Source organism: Thamnophis sirtalis, unplaced genomic scaffold (genome assembly GCF_051295495.1).
Source record: "Thamnophis sirtalis isolate CommonGarterSnake01/CBP01778 unplaced genomic scaffold, rThaSir2_p1.2 scaffold_9, whole genome shotgun sequence".
In the NCBI taxonomy this organism is placed as follows: domain Eukaryota; kingdom Metazoa; phylum Chordata; class Lepidosauria; order Squamata; family Natricidae; genus Thamnophis; species Thamnophis sirtalis.
The window spans coordinates 20,440,261-20,457,384 of record NW_028261389.1 but is presented as its reverse complement, the minus strand read 5'-3'; the positions used below and the strand labels follow the sequence as shown (position 1 = coordinate 20,457,384).

Sequence of the window (17,124 nt, the reverse complement as noted above, 5' to 3'; positions counted from 1 at the left end):
GGAAGGCCGAGAGATTGGGGAGGGTCCGGATCAGGGGGTAGATCGTTCCATAGGGCCGGGGCCGCTATAGAGAATGCTCTTCCCCCGAGGAGCTGCCAGTTGACATTGTGTAGTCGACGGCACCCAGAGAAGGCCCATCCTGTGAGATCTTATCGGACGCTGGGAGGTATGTGGCAGGAGGCGGTCAGTTGCCTTTTGAAAAAGCACCTTTGGGATGATTATGCAAATGATAGAATTCATGTCATTTGCATAATTATATTATGACATGTGTAATGACACTTTTCGTCCTTGCCCTCCCAACCAACAAGCAACGCCAACAAGGAGAAAGGATGAGAGCAAATTAAGGCCAGGGGTAGAGGATCTAAGTATAAAGTATTTTCCTGATTCAGGGAAAGAACTTCAACAACTTTTATTTTAAATCATTTCTCCTACATTTTCCTGTCAGTTTTATGCATAGATATCCTGATTGCAACTTCTTTGGCTGAGAGAGAAAATGCTAATAAAGAAAACAAAAGAGGCGGCAGATTTGATTAAAACAGACATAAGCTTTTAAAATATTTATTTTATATGCATAAAAGGGAAAAAGAAAAGAGGAAAGAAAGACTCCCAATGCTTAAAACTTTCATATGCTAATGAAAGATATACATTTATGCCGTCTTATATAATTAATTTCACATTTAAGTCATTTTGCTGAATGATAAAAATGGAAAATGATCCATATAAACTACTATTTGCAGTCCAAATGCCTAAAAGCCTCACAAAATGTCTAGTCAAAAGAAGCATCTGTGTATAATTAAAAAGAATATGAGCATTTACAAAAACGAGTGGATCTGTGAGAAGAAAAATAATATGTCAAATTCCTTTGTTCCAAAGGGAGCAATAATAGCATATTAACTAATAGTGCATGTTGCATCTTCAACCGTTAGCTTCTCCAAAAGGTACGGAGCATTCATTGTCAATGAAATATGAGTTTTTGTTGAAATAACTGTAACTTGGAAATGGGTGCAAGTTCTGGTAGTAAACAGTTTATTACAATTTATTGTTTGATATATTTGGTGAATGCAATATATACATTTGGCATTCACTATGCAAAGTGAATGGCGAGTGTAATTATTAATGGCAGATTATGTTTATGTTTATTTTATTACTAATTAACAATATTGATATGCTGTTGGTTTTTTAAGATCCTTGGCTATTTACAGCATAATACAAAAAATAAAACATAAGTTGAAATCAACCTCATGCTAATTAAATCTCAACCATTGAAAACTCTATAAAAGATTTTAATTTCAATTGATTGATTGAATCATTTTTTGCCATCAAATTGTTGTCAAGTCCTAACGACCCAGCATATTGGCTGGAGAATTGTGGGAGTTGAAATTCACATATCTTAAAATTAGCCATGGTTAAGAAATACTAGTTCAGAAGAATACTATGATCAATGATATTGAATTCTGAAAAATCATCTGATGCAAAACAATGCTTAAATGAAAGAACTTGGAACTTTTATAAGTAAATGAGACCAGATTCAATGAATATCCTAATAAGGGAGGTCAGGTGTTAATTGGCATATCAAAATAAACCAGAGTATTGAACCAGAAATGGAAAATTATCAGCTTGTTTAACTTAAAGCCTAATATTTATATGTAAGTGATTAATGACTTGCGCTGAACATTTGGCTTCTTTCCTTAGGTCAGAATGCAAGTTTTAAAAAAGGAACTCAAGAAGAGTATGAATTTGCAAATACGTAACCTAGAATATTTGATTTAAATATTTTCTTTCTGCAAACTGTCTTCCAAGGTTCATCTGTAAAATCTTTGTTGGAAGACATGAAAAAAGGCATGTGAACATTGTTAAAACTAAAACAAATTAGTTTACCCTTTAAAAGTTGAAATAATAGTTAATTGATATAGAACTCAGATTTAATATACGGATTGAATCTGAAAAGGTTGTACATTTTCCCCTGGTAGTTATTAACAATGGGAAGCCATCTTCTATAGAAAAGTATTGCCAAATTCCCCGGCTCTCAAAGTCGGTAATAAATATCCCAAATACAAATAATTCATCAAAATACAAAGTGGGGTTATATGTACATAATATTATCTTCCATGAAGATAATAGGGAGCCTTCCTATTTTTTTTTAAAGAAACTCTTTATAGTCTTGTGGATAATATTAAAGTTTGTTACTAGATTTTTGTATTCTCTAATTCAATAGTAAGGCTATCAAAATGGTTAAGAATGTGTGTGTGTGTGCATCAGAGAAGGGTTTTGGCTTCTTCTACTACTGGTTTGCTCAGGGAAATGCTTTGGGCCTGTGCGCGTGCATGCTTGGTGCGTGCTATGTGCACATGCGCAATAGGAAAAAATGCTTCTGTACATGCGCAGAAGCAAAAAGCAAAATGGTGGTGCCTATGGCACCGCTGATAGAACCAATTTAGGGGCGTGGCCAGCTGAGTTATTACCTACTTGGCCGAACTGGTAGGAACCCACCTCTGGTGTGCATATTGATAAGCAATTTTTGCAAAGATAATTTTGTTTGCATCCACATAGGGAAGGAAAAACATATTTGTTTATGGCTTTTATCTTTTGTGTCCCTTTATGTTCTGCATTGAACTGCATTAATCCAGCAAAAGAATGAGGTGCCTTTCCCTTCCCGCTATTTCTAAGCGGGGGAAAAATGTGGTGATGAATGAAATAAATGAAAATTGGCTTTGTAGTGACAATGCTGCAATTTTGCCAGACTGGAGATACAAATCTGATACATAATCGGAATGTCACTTTGAAGAGAAAAGTGCTATATTATCAGCATCCAGCTTCACAAAAAGGCATTTTCTGATCAAAAGACAACCTCCTGTTTCACGCATAAGCTCTGCAGCGAACTGAGATTGGCGATAGCCCCCCGTGACCCCGTGAAGAGAACATACGGGAAGGACCGTTGCTCAGGCCAAGGCCCAATTATTTCCTCACAGTGGCTTTTGGAGGTTTGCAAGTGGGAGACAGAAACATACAGGTAGTCCTCAATTTACAGCAGTTCCTTTAGTGACTGCTCAAAGCTATAACGGCACTGAAAAAAGTGACTTATGACCGTTTTTCACACTTAGGACCGTTTTAGCGTTCCCCTGGAATTTATTTGTTTTACATTCAAATGCTTGACAACTGTCTCACATTTATGATGGCTGCAGTGTCCCAGAGTCATGTGATCCCCTTTTGAGACCTTCTGAGATGAAAGTCAACAAGGAAACCAGATTTACTTAACAACTAAGTTACTAAGCAAAGTTTCGCTTAACAAATATGGCAAGAAAATTAATAAAACCGGGCAAAACTCACAACAAATTTCTCACTTAGCCACAGAAATGCTGGGATCAATTGTAGTCGTAAGCTGAAGACTACCTGTTGTCAGAGATCCAGGTAACATACCCAAAGCAATCAAAACTCTGAGGCCTAGGGTTTCCTCAAAGTATGAATTTATTAGGAATGTTATATTTGCACAGCTGGTGAAAACCTGCCTCTGAAGGATGGGAGTTTTCCCCACCCAAATCAAAACCCCATGTTCTTGCCCCCAGGTCACAAGTCCATCACATGGCCCAATCAGGTCACAGTCTCAGCTCCAGTTGGCTCTTATCCACGCTCCTCCAACACCTGGTGAAGCATCCTTGGCTCCCACGGGAAAGAATGTTATTTTGGCTACACATCAGTGATGGGTTCCTACTGGTTCGGACTGGTTCGGCTGAACCAATAGTTACAGCGACCCAGGCATGCCATCACCCCGAACCAGTTCTCCAGGAAGCGCCATAGGTGCTGCCATCTTGTTTTTTGGTTCTGCGGATGCACAGAACAATTTTTACTGTACTGCACATGTTTGCTGGTGCGGTGCACCCACGAGCAAACTGGAAGTAGTGACTACTGGAACCCACCCCTGCTACACATCCCTCCCAGCTATCTCTATCTCCCCCCTCATGTCCAACAGCTTCAACAGGCCTGGCTGTGACAGCCCCAACGATGCTTCTAAAATGGCTTCAGGGCTGACATCTGTATTTTCTCCTAACAGTACTGTCCTGCAACTGTTTTTTGGAGGTATCATCCCCAATAAGGAGCTAATATGTAATATTAAATTGAAGTTTCCTCAATAGGCTTGTCTCCCATCAGTTATCCAATCCTGTTTTAAAGCCAGCCAAGTTAGTGGCCGCCAGCCCATCTTCTGCTTATGAATTTGGGTAATGTATGAAACAGAGTTTTTAAAAAAATCATTGGCCTAAAAGTTTGAAAGGAGAAAAGCTTCCACTCTTGTGTGTCAGTGTACGATTCCATCGAGGTATCAATGTGATAGATAAATGCATAGTTATCCCTGTCCATTTTCTCCTAGTGGTGCACAATTTTGTAGACACCTCCAGCACATTTTCTTCCAAGCTAAACATTCCCTGACATTCTACCCTCTTCCTGTAGAGAAGTTATTCGTGACTTCTGATCATTTTTGTTGCCCACTTCTTCCAATTTGCTAACAGAGCCATGCAAAGTATAGTAAACATGTACATGTTTATAAGAACATAACGTCTGCAGTTTTATTTTCAATCTTAGCATGGAATTTGCCTTTTCACAGCTGTTGCACAGTGCACTGAATTTTCTTTGAGCTCCATTGGACAGCAATTTCCTCCTTCCCTTTGAATAGCAAACATTACGAGGGAAGAATGACGGTGTGTGTGTTTGTGTGTGTGTGTGTGCTCGCACACACGCATAGCTAGTTTCTGAATTTTGCACCCTTTTATTGGTCAAACGGAAGGAACTTTGGCTGGCTTAAAGGGGGAACAACATTCATTAGCAGCACAAAATTGTTGTTGTTGCTGTTAGTCGCGAAGTCTTGTCTGACCCCTCACGACCCTATGGACAACATTCCTCCAGGCCTTCCTGTCCTTTACCATCCCCTGGAGTCTGTTCAAGCTGACGCCTACTGCCTCGATGACTCCATCCAGCCATCTCATTCTCTGCCGTCCCCTTATTCGTTTGCCCTCAGTCTTTCCCAGCGTTAGGCTCTTCTCCTCCTTTCTCATTAGGTGGCCAAAGAGCTTAAGACCAAAGTTTAAAGAGTGATTTTGTTTTGAGTAACAGAATCAAAGGGGGAGATTAATATGATTAATCTAATTAAGTGTATTTGGTTTTAAAAGTTACCCATTATGGAATGAGCCTTAGAATGGCAATATTAAAAACTATCCCTTTGTCCAAGAAATCCAAGTTGGAGTTATAGAAATCTGCAAATGATTCTTTCCATCGAAAAATATTTAGTTTCAGTTATGGATTTTTTCAGTTGTCTTTCAATTTGATCTTGTTCCTACTCTAGGCTATAATTTATTGACCTTGGGCTAAATTAAAGGGAGAAGGGAATTAAGTTTGATACCCACAAGCTGTTTTGACTAAACATCGAGCAGAAAAAGGTCACATATGAAATGTACTTTGCAGTTCTCCAAAGCTCTCACGTCCCCTGTTATATCCAGCGTAAAGTGCTCTTGTGTTTGTAAGTCTGATCATTTTTAATTGAATAAGAAAGGGGATAAGAGGATCTTTATAATTTGAATGAACAACGAGTGTTCTGGATAATGTAATTTTATATTTGTATTACTAATGGATTGAAACCAGATCCTCTTCAGTGCGACTTGTTGTAAAAGTACTGAAATAGTCACGGCCAGGGGAGTCAAACTCGACTTCATTGAGGGCTGTATCAGTGTTGTGTTTGATCTTGGAGGGCCATAGTAGATGTGGCCAAGATGGGCGTGGCCATGGTGGGCATGGCTAGCTCGATGTCACTCGTGTTGGGGGCACATGTGGTGGCCAAGTGCTAAGACAGGACTTCCTTCAGACCCTCCCTTCCTCTCATTATAACTTCCTTCCTTCCTTCCTTCCTTCCTTCCTTCCTTCCTTCCTTCCTTCCTTCCTTCCTTCCTTCCTTCCTTCCTTCCTTCCTTCTCTCCCTCCCTCCCTCCCTCCCTCCCTCCTTCCTTCCTTCCTTCCTTTTCTTCTTTTTCATTCCCTCTGCATTCTTCTTTCTTCTTCCTTCTTTTTGCTGGCACAGGGTTGTAAAAGGTCATAGCAGCTGAAAATGGGGCACAGGGGGTCACGTGTGGCCTCCCACGAGCTCCGTTTTTGCTGGCAGAGGAACCACAGGCCCACCCTTTGCTGTTTCCAGGCCAGCCTCATGGGCTTACAACTTACGACCACATTTGAGCCAAAAATTTATGTTGTTAAATGATTTTTTGTTAAATTGAGTTTTGCCCCATTTTACAACATTTCTTGCCACAGTTGTTAAGTGACCCACTGCAGTTAAAAGGTTAGTAACCTGGTTATTAAGACAGTCTGGCTTCCCCAATGACTTTGCTTGTCAGAAAGTTGCAGAGAGTGATCACATTACCCTGGGACACAGTGATGGTCATAAGTATGAACCAGTTGGCATACATCTGAATTTTGATCACATGATCCTTCAAAGGTTGTAACTGTGAAAAATGGTCATAAGTGCTGTTGTAACTTTGAACGGTCACTAAAAGAAAGAGAAAGAGAGAGAGAGAGAGAGAGAGAGAGAGAGAGAGAGAGAGAGAGAGAGAGAGAGAGAACAAAATTATTCTAGTCCAATTTCAGTACCTACAATAAATATTTTGTCGGGTCTATTCAAAAGGAACACAAACATGTAAAATGCATGTTGTCTTTGCTTAACAACTGGTTCCTTAGTGATCATTCAAATTAGACAGATTCTCCAAAGGTACTTATGACTAGATTTTGAAAGTCTAACACAGGGTGTCAAACTCAAGGCCCCCGGGGCCAGCCTGGAAATATTAAAGGACCAGCCTGCGGTCCCCTGGCATCTAAACTGGGCTGTGTGTAGCCCCCTGTGCCTCGATTTCACCCTCCATGGCCTCCTGCAGCACTCTGCTGGCCAATAACAGGGGCAAAAACGGGCCAAAAACGGGCCTGGCAGAGTGCTGCAGGAGACCATGGGGGGGTGTAAAAACGAGGGACAGGGGGCCCCGTATATGGACCCCCATGCCCCGTTTTGGTCGGCAGGGTGCAATAGGAGGCATCCATCCCACTCCCCACTCCTCCCTCCTGCTGGCCCGCGGAGTACTACAATGTTGATCTGGCCCTCGAAGAAATCCAGTTTGACACCCCTGGTCTAATAGCTCCCGATTCCGGTTGTGATCATGTGATCACATTTTGGAAACAAATTCACTTGAATGGCCTTTGCAGCATACGTATTGCAGTGCTTTTTAATGCTTTTTTGCTGGTTTCTAGCAATTACTTCTAGTAAAAACAATGTCATTCGATAAAACAATTCACTCTACAACCACTGCCAAAAAAGGCCATAAAATCAACTGCAGTTACTTGGCATTCTGCTTAATGACAGCAAAGACTTACAACTGTAATTTTGGTCTCAGTGAAAGGCATTAATTGAGGACTATGTGTATTCTATACTGGATTTTATATTTTTCAGATATGGGTAAGCAATCTTAAAACCACGCCTTAAAATGCATACATTGCTGGAACCTTTAAATTGGTCTAAGAAAGATGTAATTGAATACATATTTTAAGGACAATGCAATTCTGTAGACTTGCTTTAAACTTAAAAATAATATAAAAGAGCTGAATTCTTTTCTTTTGTGCAGTGTTGGCAGGTTTCCCCAAGACTCTTGCAGTTTGCTTAAATGCTGCTTTTTCATCCTATTTATGTGACATATCAGAGGAAGAGGAGCCTCAATACATTATATTAGCTGTTAACCTGGCATTGCCTGGATAGTTCTTTATCCCAATCCTGTATTAGAAATTCACAAATATCCGGACCAAACGTAATTTCTAATGTTGGATTTTCCCCCTTACCAGAGTGAGCCCCCTTGTGGAGCACTATGAATCCGTTACCGTGGCAACTCCACTGTGCTGTGCAGTAGAAGCCATTTTAAAGCACAACAGCAGAGGTGGGTTCTTATTGGTTCCGACCGGTTTGGATGAGTAGATAGTAACTCAGCAGACCATGCCCCCAAACCGGTTCTTGTTTTTTCTGTTTTTGTTTTTGTTTGCTTCTGCGCATGCACAGAAGCATTTTTTTTTACTATTGTGCATGTGCGTGTAATGCGTGCGTGCCCAAAGCACGTCTCTGAGCAAACCGGCAGTAGAAGAAGCTGGAACTCATCCCTGCACAACAGGCTGTATCTTATCAGAACACACACCTCGAGGGGTATTAGGGATATCTTATCCCCCACAGTATTTGTTTCCAGAGAGTAAGTTATCTGTGTACCAAGTTTGGTTGAAATTGCTCGAGCCATTCCAGAGTTATGCTGGAACATACACACGCACAGCCATTTTTATATATGTAGATGATAGATGATGAAGAATGCCAATGTTGCATACCTCTGCAAGCTGGTGATGAGATAAGTGCAGGTTGTAGCTTTGTTTGAAATTGTATCACCTGCTTTCTTTAAACCAGAGACATCTTCCACCTGATTCCACTGCGGCCTTATTTGACCTATGTGCAGAAAAACACATCTTGTTCCCCCCCAAAAAAACAACATGTTTTTTCCCTGCTGCAAAATCCAAAAGTGTGAGTCATAATGACAAGGCAACTGGACAGATAACAATAAGATGAAGTGAAAGGAATGCTCGATAGACCAATGAGGAAGTGGAGAATCCATTTATACTGAGATGGTAGCAGCTATTTACTGTTAGCAAAATGAACTGTAAATGCAATGCTTTTTCAAAACTCTGCCTGGGTCTAAAATATGCACAAGTCCCCCCATCATCTTGTACCTATATTTTCTCTCTTGTCCTCTAAAGTCAATAAGCCGGGACTCTCTGCATTACATTTTGAAGCAGAGGTGAAATTAACATACCTTTGCTACTGACTCGCAAATATGAGCGTATGCTCATATGAGTGTCAAAAATGGGTCATGAGGATGTCCGGGCGGGTGGGCGGAGTCTCCTGCCACCACTGCTACTGATTCACCTAAATCAGATAGAACCGGCTGAATTGTTTTGAGGGATTATTGTTGTGGTAGTGACTGAAAAACACCAATATGTCCGAATACCAATATCTTTGAAAGATGAGTCATACTTTGGGTGAGGTCTCCATCAGTGGTGGTATCTGGAGCAATTGCTCTGATAGCTTCTGCCTTTCTGTATCAGCGCCCTTCAACCTCTTGCCATTTCCAAGACTACATCATGCTACAAGAGTCTCTTATCTTTTGCCCTTGTGCTGCCTCATGCTATAGTGCCAGAACCATTTCCCTTCATTGTGCTTGCTGGTATCTATCACTGGCTTTGGGTATTTAGTATACATCTCCATTGAGCTTGTATGTAATGCTTTCATTTTGTTTTGGTTAAATGTTGTCTGTCTTTCTCTCTTTCTCTTTCTGTCTCTCTCTCTGTCTGGGCTTTGTTCTTGTTTGTCCATCCTGTTGTGCTGTTCCTGCTGTGGCTACTCATTTCCTGCTGCCTATAGCATCCAAAAAGTGCCACCCGCCGACCTGAGGAGAGTTTCGGCTCCCCCTGATTCTTTCACCATGTGAGTACTTCTCTTTCCCTTCCCTATTTTTAAAGTATCACCCCTTTCTTTCAGGCTCCACCTTCTTCTCCCTCTCCGCATGGTTTATGTAGCATGAATCCTGTAGTCCTCTGGAAATGCTTTCGACAAAGCTAGCATTTCCAGCAATGCAGTATGGCAACCAGTTCCTGAAACTGATATCGAACAAAAGTTACTTGTTCTAGTGTTGTTTGTTGAGAACTCTGAGCTCCTGAGCAGTGGTGGGATTCGAAAAATTTTTTATTACCTGTTCTGTGGGCATGGCTTTGTGGGCATGGCAAGGGAAGGATAGTGCAAAATCCCCATTCCCTCCCCATCCCACTAACCTGCTTTGGAGCTCCTTTTGTTCAGGGCAACAAAAGAAGATCAGGTAACAGGGGAGGGGCCAGTCCTCTCCGGACTACTCAAAATTTCTGCTACCAGTTCTCCAGAACTGGTTAGAACTGGCTGAATACCACCTCTGCTCCTGAGTAATCGCAGGAAAATTCATAGTCTAATTGTGTAAGGGTCACACCTGAAGTGAAATTACTTGAATGTAAGTGGAGGGCAACATCGTTCCAATTTCTTTGGCCTTTTGTAGTCCTTTTTAATAACCCGATAGAATAGAAGCTTACAGACTGTGTAATTCAATCTTAAGTAGTTACAGCCTGCCTTTTTTTTAAACTTCTTCTGATACCTGAGAAGAAAGGCCCTTGAGGAATAACAGCCACTGCTTCCAGAGACAATTCATATGGACTGAAGCATAACGAAACATTATTCTTTCTCAAGATCCTGAGAGAGAACTGTTGTCAAAAAGCAACAGTCGAGCAGTTTACACGTTCCACTTTTCCTTCACAAGGTTCAGAACACATGCATGATACCTGTTTTCCTTGAAACACCTGTTTCCCACATAGCCTTTCATAAGCTAAATTCCCATTCCCATTGGAATGAACATGATTTCCTCATTGCTGAATGGAAATGCACTTCGTCTATTCTCGGGCTGACAGAAGAGTAGCCTGGTGTGAAATTTGCTGTCCTCATTTCCAATCCCTCCTCATCCTTCTGTGTCAAGTGGCTGCAGTCATCTGACTTTCTTACGACATAAAGTGTGACAAAGCATAGCAGATTTTAAACTCCTTTGGGGCTGCCCTTGGACTGTGTTAGAATAAGAGGGAAAACACCAGGCTACGGTTGATGTAAAATGCCCTCATCGATGTATGGGAATGAAAATAAAAGAGACCAAGTTGCAGGGATACTGCAGAAAAAAGATGTTTTCGGGGCATGTTCTTTCCATCTCATAAGCTATTCAGAGCAGAAATTCCTCAGGGGAAAGAATTATGGCAAATTTTACAAAGCACCGTGTCTGCTGATTCTGTTACATTGGTATGTCAATCAATCAAATGCAGACTAAAAATTGGAGCTCTTGAAGCACAGAGTTGGTGGTGGGATCCATGAATACTCTGCGCATTCTTTCCTGAAAGCCATAGAAAGATGTTATGAACTGAGACCATGATTGTACAAACTGAGTTTCATCCAGGGGTGGTATTTACCTACCTTCTCTACCGGTTTGCAAATGTGAGCGTGCACGCCTGCAGCCCACCTCCACGCATGTGCTGAGCCTTCCGTGCATGCGCTTTTTCCTAAAAAGGGCCTAAATGGGATGCCGTAGAGTGGGGCCACCTGCATTTTCCATTACCAGTTCAGATGAACCAGTCCAAACCAGTAGAATACCACCTCTGGTTTCATCCCACTTAGTGCAAATCATCCCAAATAGTGTTCTTCTGGCATATGTACAATGCAAGCAGCAGCTACAACCCAACTACTGTAGGCATGTAGGCATGTAGGTAAGTGGATGGATGGATGGATGGATGGATAGAGAAAGAGACAGACAGACAGACACAGACACACAGACACACACAGAGACAGAGAGAGAGAGAGAGAAAGAGAGAGAGAGAGAGAGAAAGAGATCTTGATTTAAGCAAAATTTAATGAAGAAGCATCATGTGATATGTTGGATGTGGGCCGAGCTATTTAGCTCAGCTATGTTTGCATGCTTAGTTAAATTCTTTTAAGAATGCCTGCATAGAGCATGTGTGTCGCTTAATAAGAAATCAAATTCTAGAATGAATTTAAAGAAGTAAGCGCTTCTAGAATCCCAATTCATTTAGATATTGGATCAAGGTATAAAGACAGTAGTAGGTTGTAGAAAATGGTTCAAATTATTCTATATCTCAAACCTGAGATCGATTAACCAAATTGTTTCATAACAACCAACTGTTAGCATGCCTAATAAATTAAAGCACTAACTCCAAAAGCATTATGAATGTTAGGTTTAGAGTGCTACTCACTATGCTATTCTGCTGCTTAGAGTCACTTGATGGGCAACATATACATTTAATCAATCAATAAAAAATAAAATACTCAGACTTTATCAAGATTGCTCTGAAAATCCCATTGAGACCAATGAGCAGACTTGATTTTGAGGAATATGAATGCTGGTAGGTAATTATTTAAAGCCCAAAATTCCAAGGGTATCATTTAGAATTAGCCTTGAATTTTGGACAGTGGAAGTTGTTTGAGGATTCTTTACATCATTAATTGTTGTTTTCTTTTTCCCCACAAAGACTAGGCTAGAGATACGGCAGTGCTTCAAAACCATGCTTTTTATAAAGACATTTGCTAATTGCATGCTTAGAAAAATGTATATACTACATTCATCAACATTTCTCTGCTATAAATCAGCTTACAATTACAGGCTTTTCCCTCCCTTAGATTTTGGGCAGGAAAAAATAATAATGTATACAATTATAAAATGTTGGATGAGTTGGAAATTTTTATCCATTTCTTTTACAAATGCCAACAACAAAATTGCCACTAAATTGCTGATGGTAACTATTTATTTCTCTTCTGTCTATTGATTTACTATTCATCCATCCGTCATCCATTCATCCATTCTGATGGCTTTTTAGCACTGTTGAAACAATAACAGCCATAACTCCAAAATTATCCATCAGAAACCCAATTATTAATAAATACAACATTCTTGTATTTCCCTCAAAAAATTGAATGTTCATCCATTCCTACTAATACATTGTACAATATTTCAGCAATGTTTGTTAGAATAAAGGGTGTGCCCTTAAGAATAGAAAATAATGGAAGACAAACCATTAGATACACTTGTATTTATTTTGTTTTAGATTCCAATTCTTTAATAAAAACACTTGTTAAAGTGAAAAGTGAAACAAAATACAATGAAAAGTTATTTTCCATGTTCCAGCCAATCCCCCCTAATGTTTCTCTAAAGGTAAAGGTTCCCCTCGCACATGCGTGGTAGTCATTCCTGACTCTAGGGAGCGGTTCTTATCTCCATTTCAAAGCTGAATAAACAGCGCTGTCCGAATTAATTAATTTGGTTCCTTCAAAATCTCTAAAACTGAACACTTCAACAAGAGAATAATTATGGAAATATTGAAATAGAGAAACACCCCCCCACTACATGAATAAACGTCACGATACCTCTCCCCTACCAGACATCTGGAAACCAGCCTTAGTCAACAAACCCATCCACCACCCAGGCCGTTACAACACAAAAAAACAATGGACACACAGGCAGCACCAATCAGCACCAATCTACTAATCATGATACAACACACAGCCAATCAATCCACTTACTGAAACAAAACCAGCACTCCACATACCCCCACCAAGATTTATAGAAAGACGGCAGCTCCGACCACACTTTAAGCTGAAAACCCCAGATTGAAGATGGCGAGTGAGACCTCTAAAGATTTACAAGAATTGACTTGACATCCCTTTTAAGTCCTTGTCCCATAGAATATTTAGTTAATACAAGCAAACTTTTGCCCTTTTTTTGAGGGCGAAGACTGATTAGAAAAAAAATTATATCATTGTTTGTTTTCTAAAGGAACTTATAAGGTTCTTGTTTTCAAAAAGAAGAATAAAGTACTACTAGAAAGATAGGTAAATGAAGAAAGCAGCTGTGAATATGAACAGCATATTTCCTGAGGTGTCAACTGGGAACATACTATATCAGTGGTTAATAAAATACTTTTTAAAAGTATCTGAACATTTTGGTAGAAATATCCATGGAAAAGGCAATCTCCTAGACGCCCCTATGTTATAATTTGGCAGTAAATAAAATCATATGATGTTCAGTTTTAGGATTTAATGGATGTGTTGAAGGCAGGGAGACTTCTGATCTCTGAAGAAGGAATTTAAATTGGAAGATGTGTGATCCTACAACAATAGGAGCCGTGGTGGTGCAGTGGTTAGAGTGTAGTACTGCAGGTTACTTCTGCTGATCACTGGCTGCCAGCAGTTCGGCAGATTGAATCTCACCAGGCTCAAGGTTGATTCAGCCTTCCCTCCTTCCGAGGTGGGTAAAATGAGGGAATGTTCAAACATGAAACCGTGTAACTAGAATATATCAAAAAGAACAAGGGATCTTATGGTTCCTGAAAGAATTTTTGTTAGTTTTGATGCAATAGTCTAAATTGTATCATTTACTGGTTGATCCATTAGGGTTCAGTAAAGACCAAGATATTTCCTAACTTACGTAAAAGGTAATCTTTGCCCAAACTCTACTATTCATAACTTATGGACATACTGTATGCATGTAATTTTCTTGGCACAATATAGAAGTGATTTGACATTGCCTTCTTCCTAGACATTTTGGGTTTTTCACCCTAGCTTACATCCCTGAGTTTTCTCAGTGATCTCCCATCCAAATATTAACCAGGTCTGGTTTTGCTTAGCTTTTCAAGGTCAACCCAATACGATGTCAGAAACATAATAGAAGTATGGAACTATGTTATGAACATTTCCTGCTGCTCTGAATGATATACAATGGAGGTTGTACAGAAGAGTCACAAGCTGGACAAGTTTGCCTTTCTTGTTATCCCTTTGTGTCCATTTTGTCCTTAAACATATCTGCATGGATATCTGTGGATGGATGCACAACACAACTGATGAAGTGGGCACTAGCTCCCAACCAGAACTCTTGTTTTCTTCTGGGTTGACATCTTATTTTGAATGAATAAAGTGTTTTCAATTGAAGCATCATATTTAATGCATATCACTTCTAAGTTCTGACAATGAAATCACACTAGCGAGGTTAATTATTTTTCTTTTGTAAGCTGGTGTTTTCCTTCTCCCTATTATTCTAAAAAGCAAGGACATTTAATTAGTTTTGCATGTTTATTGAGGAGATAAATAGTTCATTAATCTGTCATAGCGAACATGCCCCAGGAGAGCTCTGAATTTCCCAAAGTTTAATGTTGGGTTCTGTTTTTTAAAGAGGCAGATTTCCTATTGAATCATATTAAATGTAGGCTCTCGCCTGACAGCTATTTGCGAATAGATTCTTCCCCTGTTTTTCTATATACAGGATGTTATGGTTCATAGGATTTAAAAATAATTGTCAGAAAATGTGGATGCTTAAAATTAAATACTCCCTTTCAGTTGCATCACCCTAAACCAGTGGCAGAGGCATTGTTTGGGGTATCAGTTTCCTGCTCTGAATTCCACTAGATTAGATTCTTTCCTTTTCTTTTTACTTGTCACTTGGGCAGAAATGCATAGTCAAAATAGAACGGGCCCAGCATCTGAATAATTAAGCTGCCAGCACTAGAATTGCTTCCTTTGTTTCTTTAAATATGATTAGCCTACTCTTACAAATAAATAGCAGAGTTGGAAGGTCTTCTTGGAGGTCTTCTAGTCCAACCCCCTGCCTAGGCAGGAAACCCTATACCATTTCAGACAAATGGATATCCAACATCTTCTTAAAGACTTCCAGTGTTGGGGCATTCACAACTTCTGGAGGCAAGCTCTTCCACTGATTTATTGTTTTAACTGTCAGGAAAGTTCTCCTCAGTTCTAAGTTGCTTCTCTCCTTGATTAGTTTCCACCCATTGCTTCTTGTTCTCCCCTCAGGTGCCTTGGAGAATAGTTTGACTCCCTCTTCTTTGTGGCAACCCCGAGGTATTGGAACACTGCTATCATGTCGCCCCTAGTCCTTCTTTCTATTAAATTAGATATACCCAGTTCCTGCAACCGTTCTTCATATGTTTTAGTCTCCAGTCCCCTAATCATCTTTGTTACTCTTCTCTGCACTCTTTCTAGAGTCTACACATCTTTTCTACATCGTGGCGACCAAAACTGAACACAGTATTCCAAGCGTGGCCTTACCAAGGCATTATAAATTGGTATTAACACTTCATGTGATCTTGATTCTATCCCTCTGTTTATGTAGCCTAGAACTGTGTTGGCTTTTTTGGCAGCTGCTGCACACTGCTGGCTCATATTTAAATGGTTGTCCATTAGGACTCCAAGATCCCTCTTACAGTTACTACTATTGAGTATCCGTGCATTTCGTTTTTCTTGCCTTACTCTTACTCTTTTCACCATTGAATATCATTTTATTAGATAGTGCCCAATGTTCAGGTTTGTCAAGATCTTTCTGTATCTTAAGCCTGTCTTCTGGAGTGTTGGCTATTCCTGCCAGCTGGGTGTCATCTGCAAATTTGATGAGTTCCCCATTTACTCTTCTCCTTAGCATTCAAAAAAGTGATTTACAAGATAGACTACCATATTTTTGGGAGTATAAGACGCACTGGAGTATAAGATGCACCAAGGTTTTGAAGAGGCAATTTAAAAAAAAAAGTTTTTGCACTCTGCAAACCTCCCCAAAACAGCCTGTTTCCCCCCAAAAAAAGGGCATGGATAGCCATTAGGAGGCTTGTAGAGTGCTCCTGGGGCTGGAAGGGGAAAATTGAGCAAAAAACCAGCCCATTTTCTCTCATTCTGCCCCCAGCCCCCAGGAGCTCTCCTTAAGCCTCCTAAAGGCTATGTATGGCCATTTTGGTGAAGGGGGTGGGGTTTCAGGAGGCAAAAAGTGCTGTATTCAGTGTTAAGACGCACCCAGATTTTCAGCCTCTTTTTTGAGGGAAAAAGGTGCATCTTATACTCCGAAAAATATGGTAAGTAAAAACAGAATGAAGAATACAGTTAGATCCAATTCTGTAAAACATTTTAAAAGTTTTAAGTGTTTTTTCCCAGTGAGACCAGTCTACCCAAATATGGGACGGAACCTACTGCTTCCACTTTTGTCTTTCAACCCCAATCCTAATATGGAAGTAGCCTGGCTTTGAATCCCAGCAAGGGTATGGCTAGCTAAATAGCTTGAAATAGATCTATACTAGTCTCCTTTTATTTCTTTGTCAGTAAAATGTAAGAACTAGATGCCGCCTATGACTGGATGCTTCTGCTTCAAGGATAGCTCAGAAAGATTCAGACCTGACAAATCTGCACATTATTAGGTTGGGGAAATCCAAAGTGTTACGGTTTTAAATAGCTTTCCCTCTACTTCTTATCTAAATCATGAATTCCAATAGATAAAGCTACGTTTAGGATATAATCTTACAGTGTGTAGCTGATTGCTTCTTGTAGTACTTGAATCAATGATTCTGTTGATGAAAAAGGACTATAGCTATCTATATTAAAATGGCTGTGTGTGTGTGTGTGTGTGTGTGTGCACGTGTGTCTGTGTGTTCAAGCATAACTCTGGAATGTCTCAA

The 17,124-nt window shown here is 40.0% G+C and overlaps 1 protein-coding gene across 1 annotated transcript in view; it reads left to right on the top strand.

Moving 5' to 3' along the window:
- Window positions 1-17,124, top strand: part of DGKI (diacylglycerol kinase iota) — a 316,253-nt gene that overhangs the window by 201,307 nt on the left and 97,822 nt on the right. The window contains 1 exon segment of the mRNA XM_087722998.1: window positions 9,470-9,532. Coding sequence (XP_087579124.1) covers window positions 9,470-9,532 — 63 coding nt within the window.